The 27925-nt window shown below is 47.6% G+C and overlaps 1 protein-coding gene across 9 annotated transcripts in view; it reads left to right on the forward strand.

Moving 5' to 3' along the window:
- LOC117355233 (zinc finger protein 271-like) overlaps positions 1 to 27925 on the forward strand; it is a 906970-nt gene that overhangs the window by 178285 nt on the left and 700760 nt on the right. The window contains exon 2 of one of the 9 annotated variants that reach the window (XM_033933508.1): positions 27487 to 27536. The exons of 6 other annotated variants lie outside the window; for them this stretch is intronic. In XM_033933508.1, the coding sequence (XP_033789399.1) occupies positions 27513 to 27536 (24 nt within the window). In that variant the 5' untranslated portion in view covers positions 27487 to 27512. Of the gene's footprint in view, positions 1 to 27310; positions 27537 to 27658; positions 27784 to 27925 lie in introns of those variants that run through there. 2 more of the 9 variants (XM_033933507.1, XM_033933517.1) reach the window with 2 other exon arrangements.

Below are 27925 nucleotides of genomic sequence, written 5' to 3' on the forward strand. Positions count from 1 at the left end.
GCCTTTCTAGCACCGCGACTTTTTTGTCATAGTTCGGGAGTCGCTGTGTGGTTAATTCTTGTTTTTTTCTCCACTCGTGTGATTTTTCTTTTTCGTTTTGGTGAACCGGGGGCTCCCAGTTTATCGCGGCCGTTTGTTTCCCTATGTCCCGGCCTCTCATCGGGTTTAAAAAGTGTACGCAGTGCGGTTGGGTTATTTCAATCACAGACCCGCACCGCTGGTGTATCCTGTGCCTGGGAGCTGATCACCCCATGGACTCCTGTCTTCGTTGTTCCACTCTACAACCTCAGGCTCTCAGGCGGCGTCGGGCTCAGATTGCGGAGCTCTTCGCCATGGAGACTAACCCCGCTTCGGCTCTGGTCTTGGCTTCGACCTCGGCCTCGACATCAGCGTTGAAGACCTCAGCCCTGGGCAAATCTCCCTCGACTTCGAAGGCCTCTGGGACCTCGACTTTGAAGACCTCGGCTCCGGGTAAGTCCCTTCTTCCGTTTTCAGGTTCAGTTCAGCTACCAAAGAAGCCTTCCTCAAAGTCTCTGGCCATCCATGCGGTGAGTATAGTCCCGCCGGCCTCAATGAAACCATCGTCTAAGATCTCTAAGCGTGCCTCCACCATAAGGGAATACTCTTCCTTGAGGTCGCCCTCGGTGGACTGCACTGCGGCACCTGTACGTCCAAATATGGTCTCGGTGCCGATGTTCGAGGATGTGCTAAAGGCGATCATTTCCTCGGAGCTCTCCTCGGCTTTCGCTCAGCTTGCCCTGTCCTCGGCCTCGCACATTGTGGACCAGCCTGAGCATTGGGTCGAGGCAAGGTGCGCCGGTCTTGGCATCTATTCTCGTCTGACTCCTCGCCCCTTCCTTCGAGGCGGACTTCGCCTTCAGACCGGCCTCGGTCGAGGCACCGGTCCCGACGTCTCTCGCCCTTGTCTCGGAAGCCTGCGAAGCATCCCTGGGACTCCCCCTCGAGGCGGGGTAGGTCTCCGGGCCCTCGCACTACGGGATCCATTGAACCCTTGGACCTGTCTCGGTCTGACCCGAGTCTGCTGAGGTCGCCTGCCCGGTCGGGAGCGCGGTCACAAGCGGGCCCCGTCTCGGGGATTTCTCCCTCGGGTTATCTTCGGGCCAAGGTTCCCCGGAGAGGCTTCATCGGGCCTCGGTGGCCTGGACCCCGAGGTCCTCCCCGCCGGAGACTTCCAAGCGCCGGCTTTCGTCAACTCCGCCCCGTTCTTTTAGCAGGACTTCCTCGGCATCCATGCTCATGGATACTGATATGCCAGCGCAGTATTCCAGGGAGGCTTCCCCTTCCTTCTTGGCGGCCTTACGGTCTCGTTCGACCACCCCCCTCGAGGAGCAGTCTGAGAGCAGGCCCTCGTCCTTCACTAGATTTGTTCAGGACATGGGAAGAGCGTTACATTTAGACCTTCAGTCGGACTCCAAATATACCAAGGAGTATTTGGAGGAGATGCGGCTACCCTTGAACCCGGTGTTGCAACAGACGTTCTTTCGCAACCTGGAGACTTCTTATGCCATTCTGGCCATTCCATATAAAATGGAGGTATCGGACAGTGCCCTGTAAGGGGTTTGAGAAAGCTCAGCTTTCCCACCAGTCTTTGGTGGTGGAATCCACTCTCAAGAAGTAAGCCTTCGCCGTCTTTTTGACTAGCTTGGTGGGAGGGGGCTGGCCTCCTCCGCCCACGACCCTTCCTCTTTTCCGATCAGGGGCTGTCTCCGCGCCTTTTACCATCGCTGGGAGCTGATCACCGTGGACTCTTGGGTTCTCTCTGTCATCCGAGAGGGTTACTCCCTCAACTTCCAGATTGTGCCGCCGGACAGTCCTCCAGGAGAGTCTCATTCCAACCGAGCGCAGCTTCCCCTGCTTCTTCGGGAGGTTCGGGCCCTCCTTCGCCTTCAGGCGGTGGATGAAGTTCCCCCTTGTCAGCGGGGCTCCGGGGTTTATTCACGGTACTTTCTGGTCCCAAAAATGACCGGGGACCTTCGCCCTTTCATGGATCTTCGGAAGCTGAACAGGTTCCTGTTTTGGGAAAAGTTCTGCATGCTCTTGCTTCCCACTTTGTATCCCTTGATGGACGAGGGGGACTGGTTGTGTTCCCTTGACCTGAAGGAAGCCTACATTCACATTCCGATTCACCGGGCTTCTCGACGGTTTCTTCGCTTTCAGGTGGGGGACCTGCACTTACAGTATCGAGTCCTGCCCTTCAGTCTCGCTTCGTCCCCACGGGTTTTTACGAAGTGCCTCGTGGTGGTGGCGGCGGCCTTGCGGTCGCAAGGGCTTCAGGTCTTCCCGTGCCTTGACGATTGGCTTATCAAAGCCCCATCAAGGGAGGGGGTTACTTCAGCGACACGTCAGACTATTACCTCTCTTCAGGGTCTGGGGTTCGAGATAAACTTCCCCAAGTTCCAGCTGTGTCCTTCTCAATCCCTGCAGTTTATCGGGGCCGTGCTGGACACGGTTCGACTCCGGGCATTTTTGCCCCTGCCTCGGCAGGCTGCCCTGCTTTGGCTGAGTCAGCTGGTGTGCCAGAAGTCCTCGGTCTCGGCTAGGCAGATGATGATTCTCTTGGGGCACATGGCCTCCACCGTTCATGTTACGCCGTTCGCCAGGTTACTGCTTTGTGTCCCTCAGTGGACTCTAGCGTCTCAGTGGCGGCAGGATCGGGATCCTGCTTCACAGCACATTGCGGTAACTCCCACCTTGACATGCTCGCTCCGTTGGTGGGCCAGCTCTTCCAATCTGTCCAGAGGTTTGCTCTTTCCCATGCCCCCGGCCCAGAAGGTTCTGACGACAGACTCCTTGACGTACACCTGGGGAGCGCACATTGACGGTCTTCGGACTCAGAGTCTTTGGTCCAGTGCAGACCGTTGCTGCTACATCAACCTCCTGGAGCTCCGAGCCATTTACAATGCCGTGGTAACTTTTCGTCATTTGCTGCAGGATCAGGTGGTTCTAGTGCGGACGGACAACCAGGTGGCAATGTATTATGTAAACAAACAGGGGGGATGGGCTCTTTCTCTCTGTTGGGAAGCTCTGCATCTTTGGCGGTGGGCGTTGCGCCACAACATCTTTCTTTGTGCTGTGTACATTCAGGGCGAACACAATTGCCTAGTGGACAAGTTGAGTCGCCTTCTTCAGCTGCACGAATGGTCTCTCTATTCCCATGTTCTGCATCAGGTGTTTGTTCGGTGGGGGACTCTGCAGATAGATCTGTTTGCTTCACCCCTCAATCACAAGCTGCCTCTCTTCTGCTTGAGGATGTACTCCCCGGATCGTCTCAAGGCAGATGCTTTCCTTCTCAATTGGACGGGCAGGTTCCTTTATGCGTTTCCTTCCTTTCCTCTGATTCTAAGGACGCTTGTACACCTCAAATCGTCCCACGCCAGCATGATTTTGATAGCGTCTCGGTAGCCTCGGCAGCCGTGGTTCTCCCTTCTTTTTCAACTCAGTGTCAGGGAGCCTCTACTTCTGCCTGTCTTTCCTTCTCTGCTGTCTCAGAGTCGGGGGGTCATTGCTGCATCCCAATCTACAATCTCTGCACTTGACGGCTTGGTTCCTTTCCACCTGACTCCTTCCCTGGAGTTGTCTCGGGAAGTACAAGATGTCCTGGAAGCTTCTCGGAAGGCTTCTACTAGGCAGTGTTATTCTCAGAAGTGGTCCCGGTTCATAGCGTGGTGTGTCTCCCATCGTGTTGAACCTCTGTCTGCCTCCTTGTCCTCGGTGCTGGATTACTTGCTTCACTTGTCTCATTCTGGCCTCATATCGACCTCTATTAGAGTTCATGTCTCTGCGATTGCTGCCTTTCATCGGCAGCTCGATGGGAAATCGCTCTCGGTCCATCCGCTAGTTTCTCGCTTTATGAGGGGTCTCTTGAATGTTAATCCTCCTTTCAAGCCTCCCCCGGTAGTTTGGGATCGTAATGTGGTTCTTGCCCACTTGATGAAACCTCTGGAAGGGCCCATCTTAATTTCCTTACTTGGAAGGTGCTGTTCCTCATTGCTCTCACCTCGGCTCGCAGGATTAGTGAGCTGCAGGCTCTGGTTGTGGACTCGCCTTTTACTGTCTTTCATCATGACAAGGTGGTCCTGCGTACTCATCCTAAGTTCTTGCCTAAGGTGGTTTCGGATTTCCACTTTAATCAGTCTATTGTGCTTCTGGTGTTTTTTCCTAAGCCCCATTCTCACCCTGGGGAAGTGGCGCTTCACACTGTTGATTGTAAGCAGGCGTTGGCTTTCTACCTACATCGCACCCAGTCTCAGCGGAAGGATCCTCAATTTTTCTTGTCCTTTGATCCTAATAGGTTGGGCCATCTTGTTTCCAAGCGCACCTTGTCCAACTGGTTAGCTGTTTGTATTTCCTTCTGTTACGCTCAGGCTGGTCTCTCGCTGCACAGTTGGGTCACGGGGCATAAAGTCCGAGCGATGGCGTCGGTTGCTTTCCTCAGGTCCACGCCTATTGAGGAGATCTGCAAGGCCGCCACTTGGTCTTCGGTTCATACCTTCACATCTCACTACTGTCTGGATGCCTTTTCCCGGCGCGACGGCCAATTTGGCCAGTCGGTTTTGCGTAATCTGTTTTCATAAATTGCCAACTTTCCCTCCATCCCTTTTTTGTTAGCTTGGAGGTCACCCACATGTCGAGAATATGCTGCCTGCTTGTCCTGGGATAAAGCACAGTTACTTACCGTAACAGGTGTTATCCAGGGACAGCAGGCAGATATTCTCGCAACCCTCCCACCTCTCCGGGTTGGCTTCTTTGCTACCTATCTGAACTGAAGACCACGAGGAGGGGATGCACCCTCTAGTGGAGCAGGAAGGCACACATGCGTGGTGCAGCACTAGCAAACTTGAGATCTTCAATCAAGTTTGCTTGAAAAGCTGTCTGCGTTGGGGCTCTGTGGATGACTTCACCCACATGTCGAGAATATCTGCCTGCTGTCCCTGGATAACACCTGTTACGGTAAGTAACTGTGCTTTATCCCAGGACAAGCAGGCAGCATATTCTCGACATGTGGGTGACCTCCACGCTAACCAAAAAACACCTGTTATGGTAAGTAACTGTACTTTTTGGGCTATCTCCACCAATAGATTAGATTCCTACCAGCACGGAGGATCTTAATCATAGGAGATGTACAAATACTTTACCAACTTATGGAAAGAGACTTTGTAAATGTAAAAATGCTTATGGCAAGCTCTACTGCTTTAGAAGACTTAAACCTTATCTCGCTCATTAAGCGATATCCAATGTAATAACAGCCTTGGTACTCTCAATCTTTGACTACTGCAACGTGATCCTGCTGGGCATTCCAAAGTACAGGATCAAGCAGTTTCAAATGGTACAAAACGCAGCAGCAAGATTTCTGCTGTGAAAATGGAGGCAGACGAGTGCCACCCCCGCTACTGAGTTACACTGGCTCCTGATTTGAAAGCACGGTGAAATTCAAGATTTTGTTGCTGACGCACAAAATCATTCATCTCTCAGAACCGCACTAACCAGCAGCCACACTACATTACCATACACCAGCACGCGCCCTGCACTTGAGTCAAAATTATCTGTTGGAAATATCCTCCTTCAGAGACATCAAATACAAGAGCGTCGGGGCAAGAATGTTCTCAGTGATGACTCCTTACACTAAAAAAGGGATTCCTCCTTACACTAAAAAATTCACCAAATGATCCATAGAGGAGACTAATCATGTACCTGTACTGAGTGTAATAAAAGCTTCAATCTAAAAATTTAGCAAAACATTCACACATCATTGAATATGACACTGCAGGTTCTTCCTGCACTCTCAAATAGCTTTGGTATTGTAGACCAGATGTTCTCTACACATGGTACATGGCACTATCATCTCTTGCCGTCGTACCACTTCTGGTACCGCCGTTGCTGCATCCTCCCGCCTTTCTGCAGATACCGCTGTGGCCAACAATTTGTCTCCTATACCCCTCCTGGACTAGCAGCCTCAGCAGCATCTCCTTCCTTCTCTCCAGCCGCACACACCCCTTCACAGAGCTGTGTGTAGGCTCCCAACACACTGCCAAAGCTGGCCCGGAGGCCTTTCTTCCAAGGTCAAAGGAAAGGCTTCTGGGTCAGCCACATGCAATGTGCATGAGCCACAACCCTGCGGCTGAAGGTGTAAAGAAGAAGGCCCACCTGGATAGCCCTGAAGGGAGCGAGAACATTGGGATAAGTAAGGGAGAGAGGGGACATGAATGTGAGACAAAGGAAGGAAAGAGCGAGGGGGAAAAAGAACATTGGGACATGGGAGGAGCATAAACTTGGGACAAAGGCTGGAAGGAGGGAGGGGGCATGAACTTGAGACACAGAAGGGAGGGAGGAAGTGGGCATGAACGTGGGACTTAAGAGGGAGGGAAAGAGATGCTGATTTGGAGGAGGGAATAGAAAGGGAGAATTGTTGGAAATGAGTGTGTGAGATTACCATACACCAGCACGCGCCCTGAGCTCGAGCCAAGAATATCTGTTGGAAATACCCTCCTTCAAGTCATTAAAAAAAGAAGAGAAGTGTTGGGCATAGGGGGGGAGAGGAGTGAGGTAATGCATGGGGAAGAGAAGGATGAGAGGAAAAAATGGATATGGCGAGGGAATAGTGGGACTGATTGAGAGGGATGCAAGAGAGAGGAATGTTGGACATAGTGATGGAGGGAGAGATGTGGCATGGTGCTGGAGAGGGGTGATAGAAGAAGAAATGGTGGGCAGGGGTGAAAGATACTGCACTTTCTGGGTGCAGAGGCCAGGGGACCCTTTTGTCAAGCCTGGCAGGCAGCAGAAGCATCCCTGAGCCACAGATGAGATGAGAAGGGGGATGAGAAGGAGACATGTTGGATGTGGAAGTAGAGGAGGTGGGAGAGATGCACCCTGGATCCCTCCCTCTCTCTATTTATTTCCCCACTCCCTTTGCAGCAAGGGAGGGAATGAATGAGAGATGAACAGAGAGAGAGGGAGACAAGTTGCACATGGGGGTGGAGGAGAGAAGAAATGCTGTGGAGTGGGGAGGGGAAAAATAGGGGAAAATGATCCATGATGGGGGGGGGGGGAGGATGCTGTACAATGGGAGGGAGGGGAGAGAAATGCTAGGAGGAACCAATGGACAACAACCTCTTGAAGTTGATGAATAATTTGCAGAAGATAAGAAAGGGGGGAAAAAAAGAAACTGGAATTAGCTTGATAGAAAACTAAATCTCCAGAGAACAAAGGTTAAAAAATGGAATATATTGACTGAAATATGTCAGCTTTGGGAAATGTATATATCAGATGTCTTTGTATTGTGTTCAAAAGAAAACAACATGGAACCGAATCCTGGACTTCCAAGAGTAAAAAAATTGTTTAAATTTATTAAAGTCTTGATCAAATTAAAAATATCACAATATGCTAAAAGCCAAACACATCCCAGAAGGATAAAGTTATTGTATCATATATTGGTGCATTCTGTAAGTCAGACCCTACACAGACCGTGTTTCGGCAGTGTTTGCCTTCTTCAGGAGTCCTTTGGAGTACAGTCATATGAAAACCACACAGAAAACAAGGAAAACAGGATAAACAAAAATATATATATATATGAAACTTAAATATTGAACATGGGACTTAAGAGGGAGGGAAAGAGATGCTTATTTGGAGGAGGGAATAGAAAGGGAGAATTGTTGGAAATAAGTGTGTGACCATCAACAAAAAAGGAAACACATTTCTGGTTTTATTTCTCCAGTGTTGAAGAACTTGCTGACCTTTGATGTGGCTGGTGGGGATTCCCAAGCACCGCCAGCTGAGGACCTCCTCCAAAGATGGCCAGAGCTTCCCTCCACCAAGTGTGGTAGCATCTGTGATTCAGGGACGCTGCTTCTGCTGCCTGCCTGCCTTGGCAAAAGGGACCCCTGGCCTCCTTCGCAGGAAGTCCTCGGCTGGCCTAGCTTGAGGGTCCTCATCAGCTGGAGTATTTATGTATTGTTAATAAGATTATATTGTGTGTATATGAAAAATAAATGGAAGAAATTGGATTACAATTAGTAATATTATTAAGGGGGTGTAGTTTGGGCGGATCTGGAGTGGAGCATGGTTGGGGGTACTCGGTTGATTTTTTTTTAGCCTTAGGGAGCACTTGGCTTAAAGAAGATGAGAAACACTGTTGTAGACAGACTCCTGCCCATGCTGACTCAAATCCCAAGATTGCCGCTGTAGGTCATGGCAGCCAAACCAGAAGCTACATTAGCAAGAGACTCAGCAGACCTTTGAAGATTGTTCTCCATGGCGGCTGAGGCTAAAGGTATAACAGGCATGGGCCAAGATGGGGTTGAGGAGGAATGTTTAGATGCCAACTTGCATGGGGGGGGGATGCTGGACTTTCAGGGGAGGATTCTGCTGCTTGGGGGAGCTACTGGACTCATGGGGAAAAGTCTGCTGCTATGGACTGGTCTGGGAGCATAGTGGAAGACAGATGGACCTGGTCTGGGGGGCTGAGTAGAAGGGAGATAGGGGCTGGAGCTAGGAGTAATGGAAAGAGGTGCTGGACCCATGTGGACTGGATCTGCAGGGTGCTAGACCCAAGTTGGGGGGCAGCTGAAGCTGGAGGATTGGAAGAGAGATGTTGGACCTGCAGGGAGGAGGAGAAGGGAAAGAGAAGATACTGAACCAAGGAGACGAAGGAAGTGAAATACTGAACACAGCAAAGGGATGGAGAAAAGAGAACGAAAGACGTATGGGAGTAAGAGAGGGGAGAAGCTGGACACAGGGCATGGATGAGAGTATAAGGACAGGGGCACAAACGGGAACACTGCATGAGAGTGGTAAATGGACACAGAGGGGCAATGCCATACATGGGAGGGTTTATGGACCAGAGGGAAGACATGAAGGAGAATAGGAACACTGATGGGCAATGCTGGGCTTAGGGGGAGGGGCATAGGGACACAGAGGAATAATGCTGGATACAATGGGAGGGGATGGGGACATCCAGTGTTGATGACGATGACAGGGAGATAGACACAGAGGGAAGTATAGGAGACACAGAGAAGGGAGATGCTGAACATGGGGAAAAATACATACACTGAGATGGAAGATGGATGATGAACTTGGAGAAAGAAGAAATATCAAATGGGCAGGAGAACCTGGCGAGTGTGTTAAGAAAGACAGAAGGGAACAGAAACCAGAATCTGAGTTCAACATGATTTGAAAAATAAAATGACCAGATACAAAAGGTAGAGAAAAGCCCTTTTGTGATTAGAATATATCAGAGCTGGTGTTATCCCAGGCTGTGTTTCTTTAGCTTCCAGCTGGCTTAGGGCTTTCTCTGACCAGGGGTTAGTTGCCTTAGCCCAACACTGGTGACTGAGGTATCCTGTTAGCATCATCTGTAGTAATTTGGCTTGTTCAGGGGCTATTTTGTTGCTGGTTGAGCTGCTGCCTCTGCATCCTGAGGTTGTGAGATCTAATCCCACTGCTGCTCCTTGTGACCCTGGGAAATTCCAAAGTGACACAAAGGCAGTTGACAACTTCCCTTCTCCTTGTTCTGTATGATTTGTCATCTATTTGTACAGAATATTGTTTCTTAATAAAATAAGTTCAGAACTAGTCAGGCTTGTTCACTCGAATGAGACGGTTTTCGGAGGACTCTCCTACCTCAGCTGAAGCTCGGCGGGAAATGTCGAGTTTTGCCTGACAGACTTGGGAGAAGGGACCAAAGGGCGGGAAGGCTGGTGACGTCACAAGGGAGAGGGCGGAGCTACGTGCCGAAGGCTGAGAAACTCTGCCCCTGGGGCAGGAACAGGAGCGCGAGGCTCAGAATTTCTCGGGGGCGGGAAGAGGAGGAGGCAGAGACTCTGCTGCCGAAGGGTGTTTTCTAGGTCTAGGACAGGGGTGCCCACACTTTTTGGGCTTGCGAGCTACTTTTAAAATGACCAAGTCAAAATGATCTACCAACAATAAAATTTTTAAAAAACAGAAAGCACACTGTACGCATAGAAAATGTTAATTATCATTCCTATTCCAGGGTTTTTCAAAGAGGTCAAAGGAGATGACTCTATGCACTATCACCTCAGTAACAACCATACAAAAATAGACAAATATACCCCCCTCCCTTTTTACTAAACCACGATAACAGTTTTTAGCGCAGGGAGCTGCGCTGAATGCCCAGCGCTGCTCTCAACGCTTATCGGCTCCCTGCGCTAAAAAACTCTATTGCGGTTTAGTAAAAGGGACCTTAGTGTAAAATATAGACAGCAGATATAAATTCAGACACATTTTGATCACTAAATTTCAAATAAAATAATTTTTCCTACCTTTTCTGGTGATTTTATGAGTCTCTGGTTGCACTTTCTTTTTCTGACTGTGCATCCAATCTTTCTTCCCTTCTTTTAGCCTGTATGCCTCCTTTTCTTTTTTTTCTGTTTCTCTTCTTTCCTTCTGTCTCCCTGCCTGCCCTTTTTCTTTCTTTCTCCCTGCCCTCCCCCAAGCCACTGCCACTCCATCGGGGACCAGGACCCAAACTGCCATCAGGGACCAAGACCCAAACCGCCACCAATAACAGACCCGAAAGCCGACGCCGCCCCAAGCTCTCCCTGCTTCAGCCGACCAGCATCGTGATCAACCTATTGGGGGAAATACTGCCGGTCCTGCCTTCGCGGAAACAGAAAGTAGGCAGGACCCGGCAGCAAGAAGAGGAAATGCTTCACTAACCTGTCTCCCACATTAGCCCTTAGCGAACGCTTGCTTCAGGGCTCTCAACATGTGCGTGCCGGCTTCCCTTCTCCCTCCCCCCCCCCCCCGGGACATAACTTCCGGTTTCGGAGGGAAGAGAACAGAAGCCGGCACGCACACGTTAGAGCCCGGAGCATAAGTTCGCTACGGGCTGAAATCTCCAGGCCGGTTTTTTTTAAAAAAATTTTCAGCAGCGGCGGCAGCAGCAGATGACAGCTGGGCCCTAGGGAGAATACGGAAGAAGGCTGATCGGCCCGGTAGATCAGGACGGTAACACGAGTCTAGCGATCGACTCACGTTGCCTTCCTGAGCTACTGGTCGATCGCGATCGACGTGTTGGGCACCCCTGGTCTAGGAAATAGTAGAGCTCCGCCCCTCCCTGTGACGTCATCTGTTTGGGCCCACAAGTAAACTGAGTCGTCCATCTGCTGAGAGCCTCGTGTTTCTTTCAGCTTCTGCTCTTCTCTCTCCTCCCAGCCCAGGGAAATGGCTGCAGGAGCTTCTGCTCAGGTAGGAGCTCCCCATCCCCCACTTTTCCTGGCAGGGGGAGGGGCCTAGGAATGACACAACCACACTCCAAGGACTTCACATGTAGACAGGGATTTAGTTTGTTCCTGGGGCAATGGAGGATTAAGTGACTTGCCCAGGGTCACCAGGAGCAGCCCTGGGATTCAGTCCAACCTCTGGGTGCAGAGGGAGCAGCTCTGCCACCTGCGTGGTCCATCCCCGTGTTTCTCAACTCGATCCTGGAGTACCCCCTTGCCAGGATATCCACAATGAATATGCATGAAAGAAATGTGCATATAATGGAGGCAATGTATGCAAATCAAGTTTATGCATGTTCATTGGGGATATCATAGAAACATAGAGTATGACGACAGATAAGGGCCGGCGGCCCAACAAGTCTTCCCACTCAAGAATCCCCTCTCCCACGAGAATCCATCTTTTAAGCATAACTCTGTAGCAACCCCATATGTTTGTCCCATCGCCTCTTGAAGTCGAGCACGTTGCTGGCCTCGACCACTTGGCGTGGAAGACCATTCCATCGATCAATCACCCTTTCGGAGAAGAAGTATTTCCTGGTGTCACCATGAAATCTCCCCCCTTTAAGTTTTAGCTGATGCCCTCTTGGCACCGTGGGACCCTTGAGAAAAAAGGTTTCTACCTCTACTTCTATGCGGCCCGTGATGTATTTGAATGTTTCTATCATGTCCCCCCTTTTTCTGCAAAGGGGGTACTCCAGGATCGAGTTAAGAAACCCTGCTCCATCCAGCCTGCCCAACAGACACACTAATTCTTAAGGCAGTGTTGAACCTCCAGTATGTTACTACATCTTACTTGATAAGTTTCACTATATTCTGTAAGACGTATAGGTCACTTGGTGACACTAAACAACTTACGTGTACCATTTATACAATAATGGCTGATGGTGATGCAGAAGGCGCAGAAACATAGAAACATAGAAAGATGACGGCAGAAAAGGGCTACAGCCCACCAAGTCTGCCCACTCTACTGACCCACCCCATTAAGTCTGAGTGCTAATGACCCAGCTCCTTAACTCGACCCTCGCAGGGATCCCACGTGGATGTCCCATTTATTCTTAAAGTCGAGCACGCTGGTGGCTCTGATCACCTGCTCCGGAAGTTTGTTCCACTGATCCACCACCCTTTCTGTGAAGAAATACTTCCTGGTGTCACCACTAAATTTCCCTCCTCTGAGTTTGAGCGGGTGCCCCCTTGTGACCGAGGGTCCCTTGGGAAAGAATATGTCATTTTCCACCTCGACACGACCTGTGACGTACTTAAATGTCTCTATCATGTCACCCCTTTCCCTGCGCTCTTCGAGAGTATAGAGCTGCAATTTGCCCAGTCTTTCTTCGTATGAGAGACCCTTGAGTCCGGAGACCATCCTAGTGGCCATCCGCTGGACTGACTCAGCTCGAAGCACATCTTTACGGTAATGTGGCCTCCAGAATTGCACACAGTATTCCAGATGAGGTCTCACCATGGTTCTGTAAAGTGGCATTATGACTTCAGGTTTGCGGCTAACGAAGCTTCTATTGATACATCCCATCATTTGCCTTGCCTTGGATGAGGCCTTCTCTACCTGTTTGGCAGCCTTCATGTCTGCACTGATGATTACTCCCAAGTCCCGTTCTTCTGAAGTCCTAGCTAGTGTTTCTCCATTCAAGGTGTATGTTCTGCATGGATTTCTGCTGCCGAGATGCATGACCTTACACTTCTTAGCATTGAAGCCCAGCTGCCATATCGAGGACCAGTTTTCCAACGTGATCAGATCATGCGTCATGCTATCCTTGAGATTGCTTTCGCTTACTGTATTACACAGTTTGGCATCGTTGGCAAACAGTGCTACTTTACCCTGAAGCCCTCGGGTCAAGTCCCTTATGAATATGTTGAAAAGGGATGGTCCCAGGACTGAGCCCTGCGGCACTCCGCTGGTCACCTCCGAAGTCTCAGAGAGGGTGCCGTTGACCATCACCCTCTGAAGTCTTCTACTCAGCCAATCATTGACCCATGCAGTTAGTTTCTCACCTAACCCCATCGATTTCATCTTGTTTAATAGTCTACGGTGTGGGACACTGAGTGTGTTCCTGGTTTGTGTTTCAGATGCAGGTGAAGTTTGAGGACGTCGCTGTCTCTTTCTCCTTTGTCTCTTACAGGGAGGATCGAGGAGAAGACCACCTGCGCTCCCATCTGCCTCAGCTTCTCACCCAGGGCTCCAAAGTCCTTAGGTATATTCTCCGGGGTGTTCCTGGCAGTGTTGTTTGTTCTGACGTGAATAAGGAGCATGGGGAAGTGGTCCTTGGGTTGATGAGTTGATCCAGGCAGGTGGTTACATCTCGGATCCTGGCCCCTGGTAGACAGCAAACCACTCTTGATTTCATATCTGGTCTGCAAATTGGTCCCTCGGTGCCCCTCAGCAGGGAGTCCCCAATGACTATCACTCTGCGTTTCTTTGTTGGGAGCTGATCTGGTGTCTCTGGAACTGGGACCGTCTGTTGGACAACCTCCTGTGCCTCACTTGCAGGTCCTTCCTGTAACAGCTGGAATCTGTTCCTCAAGGTGATTTGTGGGGTCGATGTAAAACTGCCCTGTCTGCAAGAGAAAGAGACAGAAGAAGAGGAAGGTCTTCTGTGTTTTCTTGTGGAGGAGGTTACCAGATGCCAGGAGTCAGCGTCTCCATCCTCTGCCTGCACCCCAATCGTTGGTTTCAAAGTAGCAGGTTTGGTCGGTTTGGGCGTCTTGAGGATGGTCTTGTGTGGCTCCTGCTCGGTGATCTGAGACAGCTCCTGGATGACTCCGTCGATGAAGGCCTCGTCTTCCCGGATGCTTCTCAAGCGCTTCATCTCCTCTCTTAGGCTCCTCAGCTCCTGCAAGATGTCTCCGTCTAGCTGGTCCATCTCTTCCATCTGTGTGGAGACTGTAGTCATCTGCTTGGGGATGGCCTCGGTCTGTACAGAGACCTCTGCCCTCCGTCCTGGCTCTCCATCCGTCTGCACGTGGACTGTGGCCATCCCCTGAATCACTTCGATGACTGGACTACCGGTCTTGATTGTAATCTTGGCGCTTCTACTTCTTCCTGCCATTTTGAAAGGGTTTTTTGTTTTTTTAGTTAATTGTTAGTTAGGTCTGCCTGTTTGTTAGTTAGCTAGAAGAGTCCGTCTGTTAGATAGTTGGAGAGTTAGAAGGATGAAGGTGGTTAATTGGTTATTTGTTAGTTAAGTCAGCTTCTTTCTTAGTTGGCTAGAAAGGTCTGCTTGTTATAGATAGTTTGAAAGTGTGAAAGTGTGAGGGATAGAGTGACTGGTAAGGTCTGCCTGTTGTTTAGTTTGAGAGGACTGTCTGCTTGTTGGCTAGTTAGAAAGGTATGCAAAATAACCAAGCAAATGTTAGTGAATCAATCGCTTGGCTATTTTGCATGGGATTTTACTCATTTGCATGGGTTGAAGCAGATCGGATCAGACAAAGGTGGAAAAACACGTGGTGGACCATTTAGTGTATCGGGTGGATAGCAGCAATCATCACTATACCTGTGAATAACCTGTTTAGAGACTATCACTGACTTTAGTGAATCGGGGCCCAAGTATACCAGTTGCCCATTCTGCTCATCTAAAGCAGTCTTATGAGAATATGAAGAATTTGCTAGAAGCAATCAGTTATAAAAACACACCAGTGAAACATCTGTGGTGATCTGAAGGTCATTAGCATGCTAATGGGAATGCAAGGAGGATTCACTAAATACTGCTGTTTCTGTGCTTGTGGGATAGCTGACGTGACCATTTATTTTTCTCATCAAAACGTGACATCTATTAATTTTCAGTCCCACTCCCAATCCCGCCCTAGCCCTGCCCCGCCCCCAATTTTTTCCATTAATTTTTCATGTACACACTATCTTATTAATTCATAATGGTAAACCATAAATTAAAAAAAACCCACAAAGCACACTGTACACAGAGAAAATGTTAATTATCATTTATAGTTGGGGGGGTTTCAAAGATGTCAAGGCAGATGACTTTAAAATATGCAATGTCACCTCAGTAACTATAGAAAAATAGACAAATTTAGTGCAAAATATAGACAGCAGATATAAATTCTCAAAACTGACACATTTTGATCACTAAATTGAAAATAAAATCATTTTTCCTACCTTTGTTGTCTGGTGATTTCATGAGTCTCTTCCTTCTGACTGTGCATCCAATCTTTCTTTCTTTTGCATCCAAAATTTCTTTCACAATCCAGCCCCATCCCCTTTGGATCCAGATCTATCTCTCTATTCCCCTCCCCAGATCCAGTGTCGGTTCTCCTTTGTACCTACCACCACCTCTCCATCCTCTGTTATGATCTTCCATCTCTCTGTTCTTCCTCAGAGTCTCTCCCCCTCTGCACCTCCCATAGTCCAGCATCTATCTCCTGTCTTTCCCCTTTGGTCCAGGTCTTTCTCTCTCTAGTCTTTCTTCTGCTTACAACCCCCCCTTTCTCTCCTTCCTTCCTATGTCCCACTCCCTCCCCCAAAGCCTGCCTGCCTCCGTCCCTCCTTGCCATGCCGAGGCCAGCCAGCCTGCCTGTCTGCCTCCCTCCCTCCGGTGCCGAAGCCTGGCCTACCGCTGATTCTTCTGCTTACAACCCTCCCTCCAGTCTGCCGCTGATGCAACCGCAGGAAAGGAAGGTCCAGGCGCCAGACTACAAACCTTCCCCCAACGTCAAATCTGATGTCAGAGAGAAAGTCCGGGGACCTTCCTCTCTGACTTCAGAATTTACGTCGGAGAGATAGCTTGTGGGCTGATGCCTGGCCCTTCTCTTCCTGCAGTTGCAGTGGCGGGGAAGCAGGGACAGAGCCCAGGCTCCGCAATTGCCTGACTCGTCCCCACACACAGCTTTGGGACTAGAGAATGATACGGGGAAAAAATTTGTTCCCGTCACTGCCCCATCCCCCCAACCACCAACTCTGTCCCCACGACCACTGTCCCCGTCACTGCAGCATTTATACAAGCTTCAGTACTGCAATATTTAGCTTATTCCTTCCTTATAAATCAAAGTTCTGGCTGCTGAACTAGAGAAAGAGAAGTTCAGCTGGCAGGGCTTTGTTTATAAATTTTTATCAACACAACTAATATACTACTTTATCATAAAGCAAAAAGAAAATACATATATATATACTGTATATATATATATATATATAATTTTTTTTCTACCTTTGTGGTCTGGTTTCTGCTTTCCTTATCTTCTCATTCATTTCTTTCCATCCACTGTCTGCCTTCTCTGTCTCTTCCAATGCTCTGTTACTGTGCCTTTCCTTCCATCTCTCTCTCTCCACTCCCACCCGAATTGTTCTGCCATCCATCTTCTTCCCTCCGCTCCCCCCATAGTTTGGAATCTCTCTCTTCCCCATTTCCCTTCAGCATCTGTTCCTCTCCACCCCACCTTCCCCAGTTCCATTCAGCATCTGTTCCTCCCCACCCCCACCTTTCCCCGTTCCCTTCAGCATCTGTTCTTCTCCTCCCCACCTTTACTCCCTTTCTCCCACCCTACCCCTTACCTTCGCAGCAGGCAATTTCTAAATGTGCTTCCTACCCGCAGCTGGAGCATTGAAATTGTGTGTGGCTGCAGGAAAGGTCGTCTCTGATGCAACTTCCGGTTCACACTCCGGCTACTGGTAGGAAGCACATTTAGAGAAATTGCCTGCCACGAAGGTAAGAAGCAGGGAGGGAGATGCTAAGGCTGCGGCAGCGATCAGGAGGAATGGAGGGAGATGCTTGGGCGGCAGCTATCAGTATGGAGGAAGGGAGCGCGATTGGTGACCGCGCACATTCCCTCCCTTCACTGTGGAGATTCATAGCTCCATGGGGCAGTGAATGGCCTTCTCCCCGTACCAGCGGCGACCACTTCTTTTCTCTCCTCCGTTTCAGCGGGTTACCCACGGGTAACAGCCACCGTGTCATTCTCTATTCGGGACATTTCGGCAACCCGAAGCTGTGTGTGGGGACAACGGGACGGTCCTGTTCAAAACGGGATGTATGGTCACATTAGGGATAGCAGATCTACAGCTGAACATTATGTCAAGTAGGTCTGGCAACTGAGGGATACCTATAACCCAGGGACAGGCAGTGTGAAATTGATGCCATTGGTGGATCCTCATAAAATATTTCTTCCACCTCTTCATATCAAGCTGGGGTTGATGAAGAACCTGGTAAAGGCCATGGGTAAAGCAAACTCGCCAGGTTTTCAATATCTTGTTAAGCAATTTCCAAAAATCAGCACTGCAAGGGATATTTATAAGCCCACAGATCAAGTCCGTTATGCAGGATGAAGATTTTAAGCAATCACTCTCAACAGCGGAGCTTGAACCTTGGGAGACATTCAGTTGGTTAGAGAAAAACGTTCTGGGCAAGGAGGAAGAAGTTCAGAATCTCCTTGACTCATATCAGAAATTTGACTGTCGCATGTCATTAAAAATATACTTTTTGCACTCACATCTTGACTTTTTTCCGGAAAATCTTATGAGTGACGAGCAAGGAGAACGTTTTCACAAGGACATTCAGTTAATGGAGCGTCTGGAATGAGAGTATGATGGCCGACTACTGCTGGATGTTGTGCCGTGACAATCCAGACACAACTCACAAAAAGAAATCATACTCAACATTTTTGAAGAAATATTGGTTGCTAAGGGACACAGTCCAGTATAATTATGCTATTCTGTGTGCTTATTTGACTTTGGACCGAAGAAACTCTTTAAGTTGAGGCTGTAATTCTTAAAACCCTATATGTTAAAATGCTATAAACTAACATTGGTCATAACTTTGAAAGTTTATGTGACTGAAAAAAACTAATAACAGATCTGAAATCAGGGTGAAAAACTGATGTAGAAAAATGTGCTGTGTTGAAAAATATTTTTTTGTTGCCTTGTGTAATCAAAGATTTTACTAGACAAAACCTAAACGTTGCAAGTTAGACGATGTAAAAACAGGTATAAGTGCCAAAAAGGTATCCAAATTGACCAGATACAAAGTAAAGACCCCCAAATGGCCCATCAACACCTGGTATAGAAAAGCCTAGTAGAGCTGCACACAGGTGTCTTATATAGCCAGGGGGTGGGCTGGTGAACCATAGAGAGGAGGACCCAAGTGGAACATGTACCAAACCCTACTCTACTGCCATATAGGTGCCACCTGCAGCCATAAGGGCTATTGGGGTTGCAGAAAGGTGCTTAGTGGTTCTTTGGGTAGCTCACCATGACCTATAAGGGTGTTGTGGCGAGATGTTTATGTGGCACTCTTTGTGTGAAGTTCACAGCAGTGCCCTGTAAGGTGATAGAGACTTACAAGATCATGAAGGGCATAGAGAGGGACATATTCTTCAAACTTTCAAAATATAAAAGAACAAGAGGGCATTCGGAAAAGTTGGAAGGGGACAGAGGAAGTTCTTCTTTACCTAACGTGTGGTGGATACCTAGAATGCGCTTCCAGAAGACGTAATAGGGCAGAGTACGGTACTGGAATTTAAGAAAGGATTGGACAATTTCCTGCTGGAAAAGGGGATACAAGGGTATAAATAGAGGATTACTGCACAGGTCCTGGACCTGTTGGGCCGCCGCATGAGTGGACTGCTGGGCACAGTGGACCTCAGGTCTCACCCAGCGTAGGCATTGCTTATGTTCTTATGTCTGGGTGGCCAGTCCATCACAATGCTGGCCCCTCCCATGTCCATGAAATCACCAGACCACAAAGGTAGGAAAGATAATTTTATTTTCAATTTAGTGATCAAAATGTGTCCGTTCTGTGATTTTTTTTTATCTTCTGTCTATATTTTGTTCTATATTTGTCTATGAAAAAAATAAGCCCTACCCGAAAATAAGACCGAGTGTGGTTTTTTTGGGGTCCAAAATGAATATAAGACACTGTCTTATTTTTGGGGAAACACGGTAGTACTATTATTAGGGCAGGGGTTCTCGGTTGATAGTTGTCAGGCTTAGGGGGTACTTGGCTTGATCTAAACCATCCCAGCTCTCCCCAGCCCCTCCGTAAGCAAACGGCCATATAGTCTGCCCAGTAATAATAATAACTTTATTCTTATATACTGCCAGACCTTGGCAGTTTATAACCAAGGAAAGCTGGACATCAGCAAATTTATACAAGTCATAGAAATACTTAATTATGAGTGATAAAAGACCATAAAAACTTAAGTTACAAATCTATCAAATAATTGTGTCTTTATTGATTTTCTAAAAGAGTAATAAGAAGAAACACCTGGAATAATTTTACCAAGCCAGTCATTCATTTTGGCTGCCTGGAAAGCGGATCAAGAAATCTCTTAAAACAATAGGATTTTATGGTAGGACATGCAAATAGATTAACTCTCCGTGTGGGCTTGGTGGAATAGTTCAAGGAAAAATGGGAAACAAGCTGGAGACATACAAGGTAGGGAAAACGAGAGGGCACTCTCTAAAGTTGAAAGGGGATAGATTCCGTACAAACGTAAGGAAGTTCTTCTTCACCCAGAGAGTGGTAGAAAGCTGAAACGCTCTTCCGGAGGCTGTTATAGGGGATTCAAGACAAAGTTAGACAAGTTCCTGCTGAAGAAGTATGGGCGCTGGAAGGGCTAGTCTCAAGCTGGTCTTTGACCAGAGGGCCGCCGTGTGAGCGGACCGCTGGACATGATGGACCACTGGTCTGACCCAGCAGCGGCAATTCTTATGTTCTTATACCAAAGATTGGTTTAAAACAGATACAGGCAAATTTAAATAAGACTCTTGCCTCCATCGGCAGCCAGTGTGCTGATGTGCTCCCATTTTTTCAGGCCGAAAATCATTCATACAGCAGTATTTTGCACCACTCGTAATTTTTTAAAGATTTTCTTATAGGCGCCCAAGTAAATTATATTACAGTAGTCAAGGATACTTAATACAGCTGACTGAACCAACAGGCGGAACGATGCTTCATCAAAATATTTCTTAATGGTTTGGAGTTTTCATAGGACCAAGAAACATTTCCTAGTTAGCATTTCCTAGTTCCAGAGTAAGGTGCCGATCTAATGTCACTCCCAAAATTTTTATGGCGTGGTCAATAAGATACTCTAAACCATTCAGATGTATCAACGTGTCTTTGATCTTGTCATTGGGGCTAGCAAGGAGAAATTTAGTTTTTTCGGAGTTTAATTTTAGTTTAAAGTCAATCATCCATAGTTCAATCTGATTTAAAATAGTAGATATATAATATTTTATCTCTCCTGTCAGACATGTTAACGGGATAACTACAGTGATATCATCAGCGTAGATATTAAATCTAAGTTTTAAACTTTGCAATACATTTTCCAATGACGCAAGGTAAATATTAAACAGGGTGAGAGATAAAGGCGAACCTTGAGGAACCCCGCATGGATTTACCCAACAATAAGAGAGTTTGTCATTGCTAAACATAATAACATAGTAGAGGACGGCAGATAAAGACCCGAATGGTCCATCCAGTCTGCCTAACTTGATTCAATTTAAATTTTTCCTTCTTAGCTATTTCGGGGCAAGAATCCAAAGCTCTGCCCAGTACTGTGCTTGGGTTCCAGCTGCCGAAATCTCCGTCAAAACCGACTCCAGCCCATCTACACCCTCCCAGCCATTGAAGCCCTCCCCAGACCATCCTCTCCCAAACGGCCATATACAGACAGACACAGACCGTGCAACACTTGGTAAGATCTTTTTCCCAGAAAACACCAAAACTAATTCAAAACATTTCCCGAGATACCAATTGATTCCAAACAGTCGATTAAAATAACGTGGTCAACCACATCAAAAGTGCTACTTAGATCTAACTGCAAAATCAGAGCGCTTGTACCTTGACTGAATAATCCCTGGAGATAATCTAACAAAAGAAGCCATAACTGTTTCTGTGCTAAAGCCTGAACGGAAACCTGACTGATTATGCTGTAATATATTGAACTCAGATTTAACCAGACCCTTCAGTAGTTTAGTAAATAGAGGAATACTATAAATGGGTCTATAATTAGATACCAAGGAGTTTTTTACAATTGGTGTAATCAGAATCTGACCTAACTCCTCTGGAAAAGTCCCATTTGACAGTAATAAGGTGATCCAGTCAAATAACTTAGCTTTGAAAGTAACAGGAGCGACTTTCATAATATTTGGAGGACAGCTATCCAACCTACAATTGGACTTAATATATTTGGTGTAAAACGTCCAAACTTTTTGCCAATTAGGGACGGTAAAATTATACCAATACATGTCTACTCTAGGGTCCTCTGTGAACTGAGCACAGGGAAAATCAAATGATTATTAGTGGAAGCCGATAGATTAGTCCTCAACTTGTGAACTCTGCAGATGGAATGGATTCTTCAGTAGAACCAATGAATACCTCTATGTCATAGAGGTCATTAACCAATTAAAAAAAGTTACCACTATTAGTAGATGGATTACCAATCTTTTGAGCATAAAAAGTAGTACACTTCTCTTTGTTTATGTTTTAATATTCTTTTAATTTTTGTCTCCAGTTCACTCTGTTCCATTTCTCCTGATTTTAACCACAATCTTTCCATTTTCCATAATTCCTGTTTTACCCCTAACAATTCTGTATCAAACCACCCATCTAGATGTCAATGGCCAGGATTCACTAAGCATACTGATCATGTACAGGCGCCTCAGCCAATCAGTGCCTTAGGCCCCTCCCCGTGCATCAGATGATGCGCCTGGGTGGGGGCCTAAGGCTGCTATTGGGCGGCGGCCAGCCAGAGCAGCAGGAGCGGGAGGACTCTCCTCCTGCTCCTGAAGATTGATGCGGCGTAGGAGCAGGAGGGTGGGCGGGCTGGGCCCGACTGCCTGGGCTGACCAGGGGGCCGACCAGGGGTGGGCCGGGGATGGAAGGTCTAGGAGCAGGAGGGACAGAGTACCCCTCCTGCTCCCAACTTTTTGGTGCCATGGGTGGGCCGTGCCGGTTGGGGGGGAAGGGTGAGGGCCTTGCAGGGAGGGCCATGCCGTGCCGGTCGCAGGGTGGAAGGGAGAGAGGGAGAGATCTTGGCAGAGTAGGGCAGGCAGGAGAGAGGTGGGGAGGAGGTGGGCAGGGCCTGTGTGTCAGGCTGGTGCCTGATCTCTCTTCCCTGCTTGCCAGCCTCTCCTCTCTGCCGCTGTTCCCCGCTTTAAAACCACGGGCTTGCACTGCAGGGAATGGCGGCAGAGAGCAGGAGAGTCCGGGAGCAAGCAAGAGAGATCTGGGCAGAGCGGGGCAGGCAGGAGAGATCGGGGCCTTGGGGGTGTCAGGCAGAGCCGGTGTGTCAGGCCCGATCCCTCTTCCCTGCTCGCCGGATTCTCCTGTTCTCTGCCGCCGTTCCCCGCAGTGCAGGCCCACTTTAAAACTACGGGCTTGCACTGCAGGGAATGGCGGCAGAGAGCAGGAGAGTCCGGGTGCAGGCAGGAGAGATCTGGGCTGAGCCCTGACAGCAGCTGCTTCTCCTGTCACTACTGTCAGGGTGTGCGCATGAGCAGGGATCGCTCTGGCTGTGGGTAGGGGGGGTGTTAACGATTGTCCTCATTTGCATGTAGGCCTTTACTGAATTCATCGGCCGGCATGCAAACGGAAATGGATCGTGCACGGTTTGGAGGTTTAGTGAATTTAGGCCTTTGTCTCTTTCTCCTTAATTTAATGAGTGCCATTTCATTTAATATCAGTACTAGTATTAATCCAAGTTTCTACAAAAGAAGTATTGGAATCTGAATCTGAAATTATATCATGATGAGACCAGAGTTCCACCGGATTTATCAAACCTCTACTATGAATTTCTTATTCCTTTTATTTTCTTTAACTTTAGTGTAAATCATTTTTATTGTTATACAACCAGCATACAAATAGAACAGTGGAAAAGCACAACAAAGTTGAGAAAACCCTAAAGTACAACAATGCGCGATTTGCATGTACACCTCACCCCCTACCCTGCCGCCTCCCCTTGTGTAGACTCAACCCAGACCTAAACCCAAACCCCTGATCCCACCAAGCCCCCCTCCTCAAAGAAGAAACAAACAGGCCAGAAGGACTGCTGAGCAAGCTGTGTTCTTATGCCGCTCAGCAAGCACCAAACAGAAACGTCCCCAACCCCAATCAGCCTCCCAAGAAACCACCCCCACCCTAATCAACTTACAAACAGCACAACATCCAAACCACCCATCCACACACAACCAAACACCATACCAAGCGTCCAAGGACATAGAAACATAGAAATAGACGGCAGATAAGGGCCCACAGCCCATCTAGTCTGCCCACCTTAATGTCCCTCCCCTACCTTTGCCCTGTGAATAGATCCCATGTGCCGATCCCATTTGGCCTTAAAATCAGGCACGCTGCTGGCCTCAATCACCTGTAGTGGAAGACTATTCCAGCGATCAACCACTCTTTCAGTGAAAAAGAATTTCCTGGTGTCACCTCGTAGTTTCCCGCCCCTGATTTTCAACGGATGCCCTCTTGTTGTCGTGGGACCCTTGAAAAAGAAGATATCTTCCTCCGCCTCGATGCGGCCCGTAAGATACTTGAACGTCTCGATCATGTCCCCCCTCTCTCTGCACTCCTCGAGCGAGTATAGCTGTAATTTGTCAAGCCGTTTTTCGTATGGTAGATCCTTGAGTCCCGAGACCATCCGGGTGGCCATTCTTTGCACCGACTCCAGTCTCAGCACATCCTTGCGATAAGCGGTATCATAACCTAGAATGAGTTTAAGACCAAACTTCTGGCCTTAGGGGAGAGCGATTGAATGTAGGAGTCCCAGATCTGCAAAAAACAAAACAAAACACTTTTTCCTGCTTGAAAGACAAGCGGGCATGGCGTTGCTCCAAGAGCATCAAATTATGAAAGTGGTTCCGCCAAGCCAGTAAGCAGGTGTATTTTCTTTAACTTTAATTTGGGATCGTTTTATTTGCCAATCGAATTAAAAATTACATCATCGATGATCTGACCATAAAGAGTCAATCCAATTTGCTTGCTTCCAACAAATCATAGGGTTAACTAATTCTTTGGAAGAGAAGGTAACCAGATCTAACTGTTGGTCTCTTCGATGGGTTTAAAAAAATGTAATGAAGATATAAACAACCAGAAATATTTAATTTCACTTTGTTCTACCTGTTCAAGATGAATATTGATGTCGCCAATCAATAGATTGTAAGTGCCAACTATAGAATTAGTTAACAAAAATTCATAAAAATCATCTTTGACTAAAGTCCATTTTCTAGGGGGAATATAAAACAATGTTACTATTAAGGCATCTTCTAATTGATTGGTCTTTAATTTACAAGATAGGATTTTGAGATCAGTGGTAGATTTCGAATTTAAGACAGTGAAATCTAGTGAATTTCTTAGGATGATAGCTAGTCCTCCACTCTTACCCCTACTTCTGGCCAAAGATATAATTTTAAAGCCTGGGAGGAGGCATTCCCGTATAATGATATCATTATCTGACAGTAACCATGTTTCTGTTAATAAAACAAAATCAGATTTAGACTCCTCCAGCCAATCCTTAACCAGCTGGGTCTTATTTCTAATGGATCGTATATTTATATATGAACAAGGGAGATTTTGATAGCAGGGGGAATCAGATGTTACACAGTAAGTGAGATTTTTTAGCAATCGCTGTCTTTTAGTATAAAGTCTATTAGGCTTGCGAGAAAAGGTCAAAACTGGACTATTAAATGGACCCAATTCAGTACAATCATATAAATAACGGTGCGAGATCATTGGAAAACCTAATTTGGCAGAACGAATCCTTGTATAATGGACTAGAATAGGAAAAGAGTAAGATATAGACATATCAACTGTCCAACTCCTATAACAAATTAAATAAAAAAATACAAATAAAATCTAGAGAGTAGAGAGGGACAGATTCTTCAAACTTTCAGAAAATAAAAAAACAAGAGGGCATTCGGAAAAGTTGAAAAGGGACAGATTCAAAACGAATGCTAGGAAGTTCTTCTTTACCCAACGTGTGGTGGACACCTGGAATGCGCTTCCAGAGGACGTTATAGGGCTGCGAACGGTACTAGGGTTTAAGAAAGGATTGGACAATTTCCTGCTGGAAAAGGGGATAGAGGGGTATAGATAGAGGATTACTTCACAGGTCCTGGACCTGGTGGGCCGCAGCGTGAGCGGACTGCTGGGCGCGATGGTCTGACCCAGCGTAGGCATTTTTTATGTTCTTATGTTATCAAGCGTTTTTAAAAAAGTGCCATTATGCTAATGTCTTTAAAAACAATTTAAAAAGATAAATATCAGAATAGACTAAAATGGGTTAGAAATTAATACTTATCAAATTTGGGCAGCCTTTGAGGGGAGACGTGATAGAGACGTTCAAATATGTTACTGGCCGTATTGAGGTGGAAGAAGACATCTTTTTCCTTACAGGACCTACGGCGACAAGAGGGCATCCGTTAAAAATCAAGGGTGGGAGATTTCATGGTGACATTAGGAAGTATTTCTTCACCGAAAGGGTGGTTGATCGTTGGAATGATCTTCCACTTCAGGTAGTTGAGGCCAGCAACGTGTTTGATTTTAAGAAAAAATGGGATAAACAATCATGTGGGTTCACTTTGAGGAAGTGCTTAGGGGGGAGGGTTCTTCAAGTGGGCAGACTTGTTGGGCCGATGGCCCTTTTATGCCGTCATACTCTATGTTTCTATGCTCTTAGACAGCGTGCTGTTAGGCGCTAGAGCTTTAAACTGTCCCAGCGCTGACGTGAGACAAGAGGTGGAGCAAACTCACACACCCGATACGAATGTTGCTCAATCCTGAGCCAGCAAATAAAATATCCAAAGTGCCCACCACTTTGAACCTCAGCTTTGAAATGCCAAAAAGTATATACGGTAAGCCCCCATTCCCTTGTTAGTAACATAGTAAATGACGGCAGATAAAGACCCGAGTGGTCCATCCAGTCTGCCCAACCATACATGCTCCATAAATCAATTTAATATGTCCTTTGTCTTTGATATTTCTGGGCCAGTAGTGTGCTTAGGTTCCATCTACTGGAGTGTCCATCAAAGCTCACTCCAACCCATCTTAACCATCGAAACCCTCCCCAGCCCGTCCTCAACTGAATGTCCATATACAGGACAAAGACCAGGCAAGTCTTCCCAGTTCCTTCAATGTATACCATTATTTTCTGTGTTCATCCCACCCTTGTTTGAACCATCCCTCGGGAGCGAATTCCAGGCATCCACCACCCTCTCCGTAAAGAAGAATTTCCTAACATTACTCCTGAATCTACCACCCTCAGCCTCTGCTTTTACCATTTTCCTGTCTCTGGAATCGATTTTCTTCTACTTAATACCTTTCAACTATTTGTTCTCTATTCTATGTGATTTATAAAATGACAATTGTACAGAATAGAGTTTCTTTTCCTGCTTTAATAAAAGATAAGTTCAGTAGAAAATGATAACTATTAGAGGCTTGAGCGGATGGGATCAGACAGGGACTGAGCTCTCAGGGACAGGGACACATTTCCCCACATCATTCCCAGTCTTGGTTCTCCCAGTGTGTGTTGGGGGGAATCTCCTCCCTCAGGATTAGAAAGGAAGTGGGGGAGGAGCCGAGAAGGCTGGTGACGTCACAAGGGAGAGGGACTGAGCTCTCAGGGACAGGGACACTTTCCCCACATCATTCCCAGTCTTGGTTCTCCCAGTGTTTGTTGGGGGGAATCTCCTCCCTCAGGATTAGAAAGGAAGTGGGGGAGGAGCCGAGAAGGCTGGTGACGTCACATGGGAGAGGGACTGAGCTCTCAGGGACAGGGACACATTTCCCCACATCATTCCCAGTCTTGGTTCTCCCAGTGTGTGTTGGGGGGAATCTCCTCCCTCAGGATTAGAAAGGAATTGGGGGAGGAGCCGAGGAGAAAGAGATTTGGAGCGGGAAGAAAGGCTGGTGACGTCACAAGGGAGGGGGCGGAGCTTAACACTATAGCTGAGCCCGGTGAGTGACGGACGGTCTTCTGGCTCTGCCCATTTTTAATGCTGATTGGCCAGGATAGTTCCTGTAGCGGAAAGGTCCGCCCCCTAGCACGGATAAGGGAGAAAGGAGGAGGAGTTTCAGCTGCAATCCGCTGCTGATTGATCAGACTTTCCCTGGGGGCGGGAGGAGGAGGATACAGAGACGCTGCAGCTGCTGAGCGTTGTCTAGGAGATTCCGTCAGTGGCGCTCCGCCCCCTTTGTGACGTCATCGGTATATGGCCGGAAGTACACAGTCGTCCATCTTCTGCTGGAGCCTCAAGTGCCCAGTTTCTGCTCTTCTCTCTCCTCCAAACCCAAAGAAATGGCTGCAGGAGCTTCCCCTCAGGTAGGAACTTTTCCTGGCAGGGGGAGGGGACTTGGAATGCCACCACCACACTCCAAGGGGGCAATGGAGGATTAAGGGACTTTCCCAAGGTGCTGAGGGTGTTTCTGGTTTGTCTTTCAGATGCAGGTGAAGTTTGAGGACGTGGCTGTCTCTTTCTCCCAGGAGGAGTGGGAATATTTAGATGAAGGGCAGAAGGAGCTTTACAGGGAGGTGATGAAGGAGAATTATGAGACTCTGCTCTCCCTAGGTAAGGACTAAAATATTTGACTAATATGACACAATTTTCTGCACTTCCTGTGCTCCAGAAACTTCCAAGTGTGATCAGGATCTCTCTGTACTAACCTCTATCTTAAGCTGACAGTGAGGGACCATAAGACCATCTTGTGTGT

This window comes from Geotrypetes seraphini, chromosome 2 (genome assembly GCF_902459505.1).
Source record: "Geotrypetes seraphini chromosome 2, aGeoSer1.1, whole genome shotgun sequence".
NCBI classification, from domain to species: domain Eukaryota; kingdom Metazoa; phylum Chordata; class Amphibia; order Gymnophiona; family Dermophiidae; genus Geotrypetes; species Geotrypetes seraphini.